The sequence below is a fragment of the Sinocyclocheilus grahami genome, unplaced genomic scaffold (genome assembly GCF_001515645.1).
Source record: "Sinocyclocheilus grahami isolate Dianchi unplaced genomic scaffold, SAMN03320097.WGS_v1.1 scaffold2127.1, whole genome shotgun sequence".
In the NCBI taxonomy this organism is placed as follows: domain Eukaryota; kingdom Metazoa; phylum Chordata; class Actinopteri; order Cypriniformes; family Cyprinidae; genus Sinocyclocheilus; species Sinocyclocheilus grahami.
Genome location: NW_015507306.1, coordinates 42251 through 45721, shown reverse-complemented (window position 1 = coordinate 45721; position 3471 = coordinate 42251). Strand labels below are relative to the sequence as shown.

The window sequence follows — 3471 nt, the reverse complement described above, 5'->3', positions numbered from 1 at the left end:
TGTGAAAAATCTTATTCAGGTCAGTACCAAACAAACAATAACATGCATTTTGTATGATCCCTCTTATTTTGGTACAATAATTAACATTTAGCACATTCTGCAAGGGGGATGTAAACTTTTGACCTCAACTGAATATGTTCAGATTGTTTAATTGCAGTTACATCCTAAAACAGACACAGATCCTCAGTGAATCAACGAGTCATATTACATTCGCAGAGCATGGTCAACTTTACTAATTTATAATTACAAATAAAAAAACTCACCTTCCTCACATCCTTTGTGTTTCTTAGCAGGAATTCATGGAAGGACTCCAGGCAGCTGCGGTAACTCAAATTGGTGGCAACTTCTCTGTATTTGGCAGTCTTTGCTGTGCATCACCCCTCCCCAACGAATAACTTAAAAACACAAGTTAAATGAACTTTTACAAGCCAGACATCAAAACTCTGAACTAGTCAAGATAATTTATTACTTTACAGTGTGCTCAATAATGTGTCTTTGACCTTCATTATGTGTGTTTTGATTATACTGTGTTGTAAATAAAATACAAATAATCAAAACCACCAGTATTTTAATCTTTTCACATTCTTTCTTACCTGCCTCACAGTCACACTGATGGCCCATTAGGGGAGGTCCTTTGTCTCTCAGGTGTGAATCAGAGATATTCATGGCCATTGTCTCTCCTTCACATACAGCCTTTTTAACACAAATCATGTCTTACAAAAAGTAAATCAATAGATTGTTTTCTGTGAATGAGTGAACAGGGTGATTTTCACATCATTTTGTAGCAAAAACTCTAGTCTACCACATCCGGTTCTCAAAAGTCTTGTGAACAATTGTTCTGTATGTGTTTTATGGCCTTATTCCAAAGACACATAAACCTTTTTTTTTTTTTAAAGAACAAACTTGAATTGCAGTGAATACAGTCTTTAACCATTAAGATGTGGCTGAGAAAAGCACCAATGTCGGGGCAAGTCTAAACTTCTTCAGACCTCAGAGGGTTAATTTTATGCTGTCTGGTTATTAGCTAGCAACTCAAATTACAAATAGTTTAAGTTTCATAAATTGTTGTGTGCTGGGTTATTTTGCCAGTTAAAAAACTAGTTGTGTGTTAATAATAGTTATAAAAGTTCAGTAACCATTAGTCAGAAATGTATTCCGTTAACAATTCATAATGTTGTCATCATTGTGTAGCCACGTGTATGGAGGTATGACTCTTTTTTTTTCACACCATGTGCGTAATTGATACCTTTTTCTTGTTCTTTAAGGCTGAATAATTCCAAATGAACTAATTTTGACAAGAAAATACAACAAACAACATCATTTAGAAGTAGCGCATCAATTTTATGTGGTAAAAGACTTGCTTTTTCTCTCTTACCTGTGAGGAAATAAAGAGTGATCTCAGCAGAGAGACAGTGAGTCTGGGGTTTTAAATGCATAGATTGTGTGAATGGCCACGTATGTGAGTGCAGTGTTACTGAATTAATGTTTTACATTGATGTGCAGTGATCTTTGTGTCTATGCTGTTATATAATGATTTACAAAGAGACAACACTTAGGCTATGGTCTCTTCAAAGATTGAAGTTGGAGGTGAAGTTGTATATTAGTGAAAAACACAAACTCAGTAACTGATTTATTGTTGATTTTGCCAGATCTGCTTCAACCACACAGAAACATTCAGTGAAGCTCCTCCCACAACAATCACACCTTCAGTGAAGCTCCTCCCACTGCAGTTCATCAATAAATGCTGGAATATTCCCATCAGTCTACAAGTGAAGACGAGCATCAAAGCATCAGGAAGAAGTGAAATCTGCAGAGACAGAGTTTATTGAAGGACAGAGAGAACATGAGAGATCCAGAACCCTGCAGAATGAAACACACTGAAGAACAAACAGGTTGGTGTTTATTCTTCATCCTTCATCAATGAGGCTGAAGAACAGTAAGAATATAAAGCTTCAAGCAGTTTTAGATTTGTTGCAGTAGGATAAATTGTAAAAGCTGTGCAATAATTTAGCTGAAGCAGCAAATGACAAAGGCACTTTTTATAAACTGGGTACATTTTTATTTATTTACTTTTCAACATAATTCATTTACGTTAGATAATTGTGTAGTTGATCAAGCATATTTATTGTCACTACAGAAACATATCACTAAATTGTGCCTCTATTGTTTAAATTTTTTTAATAATTATTATAATTATTAAGTAATAGTTACAATAATACATATAATAATAATAATACAGCAGGGCTCACTTTCATGTCCTTAATTTCACATTTCTTTCTTTCTTTCACATTTCAGTTTTTTAAAAAACAATGAAATTTTTTTTTCCAGAGTTGATTGAAGAAAACGAGGAGGATGAAGAACTGAATGAAGAGGAGAAAAATCACGTCAAAACTGGAGAAAAACCTTTGAGTCGCTCTCAAACCAAAGAGAAAGATTTAAAGAAAAGAAGAGCTAAGAAATCTTTCACCTGCACTCCCTGAAAGTTCATTCAAAGGAGAAACCACATTCATGTTCTTTCTGTGGAAAGAGGTTTTCACATCTGCGTAATTTAAAAGTACATCAGAAGATACATACTGGTGTGAGAGAATATATGTGCTTTGAGTGTGAGAAGACTTTTATTACAGCTGCAGAATTAAAACAGCACGAGAGAATTCACACTGGAGAGAAACCTTACAAGTGTTCACACTGCGACAAGAGATTCAGTCAGTCAGGAGACCTGAAAACACACGAGAGGATTCACACTGGAGAGAAACCTTACAAGTGTTCACACTGCGACAAGAGATTCAGTCAGTCAGCACATCTGAAAAGACATGAGAGGATTCACACTGGAGAGAAACTGTATCACTGCACTGTATGCGGGAAGAGTTTCAGTCATTCATCTTCTCTACTCATGCATAACAAAAAGATTCACAGTCAGTAGATCATCTTCAGATGCAGCACTTTCAGGTCTGACGCTTCATCCTCACCAAACGTGACACAATAATGTGTCAAGCAATAAAATCTCGTCTGTATAAATCTGTCCTAACAAAGAAACATCAACTTAAGTCCCAGTGAACAAAGTTCATCTTCAAGACCAGCACAGTTTCAACTGTAACATGTTTGTGGGCTTCAGCCTCTGAAGAATCCCCTGAAAGTTCATACAAAGGAGAAACACATTCATGTTCTTTGTGAGGAAAGTTTTTCAGAACTGCAGAGTTTAAAAGTTCATCAGAAGATACACACTGCTGTGAGAGATCATATGTGCTTTGAGTGTGAGAAGACTTTTATTACAGCTGAAGATCTGAAGCGGCTCCAGAGGATCCACACTGGAGAGAAACCTTACAGCTTCATCTGTCAGATTCAGATCAACTCAAAGATGGAGTTCCTCCTCAAAGAACAATATCTAAGAGTTTTATTCTTGTCATTTTACTTCATGATTTTAATTATATCATTGTGTTTTCTTATGAGTTTCATTCATCACTTTAGTTTGTT

At 35.7% G+C, this 3471-nt stretch overlaps 1 protein-coding gene across 1 annotated transcript in view; it reads left to right on the top strand.

Moving 5' to 3' along the window:
* Positions 1-1804: 1804 nt before the first annotated feature.
* LOC107574137 (zinc finger protein 420-like) overlaps positions 1805-3471 on the top strand; it is a gene marked incomplete at its 5' end in the record, with an annotated part of 8011 nt that continues 6344 nt past the window's right edge. Inside the window, 4 exons of the mRNA XM_016260604.1 lie at positions 1805-1892; positions 2329-2456; positions 2489-2916; positions 3100-3432. Coding sequence (XP_016116090.1) covers positions 1805-1892; positions 2329-2456; positions 2489-2916; positions 3100-3432 — 977 coding nt within the window. The remainder of the gene's footprint in view (positions 1893-2328; positions 2457-2488; positions 2917-3099; positions 3433-3471) is intronic.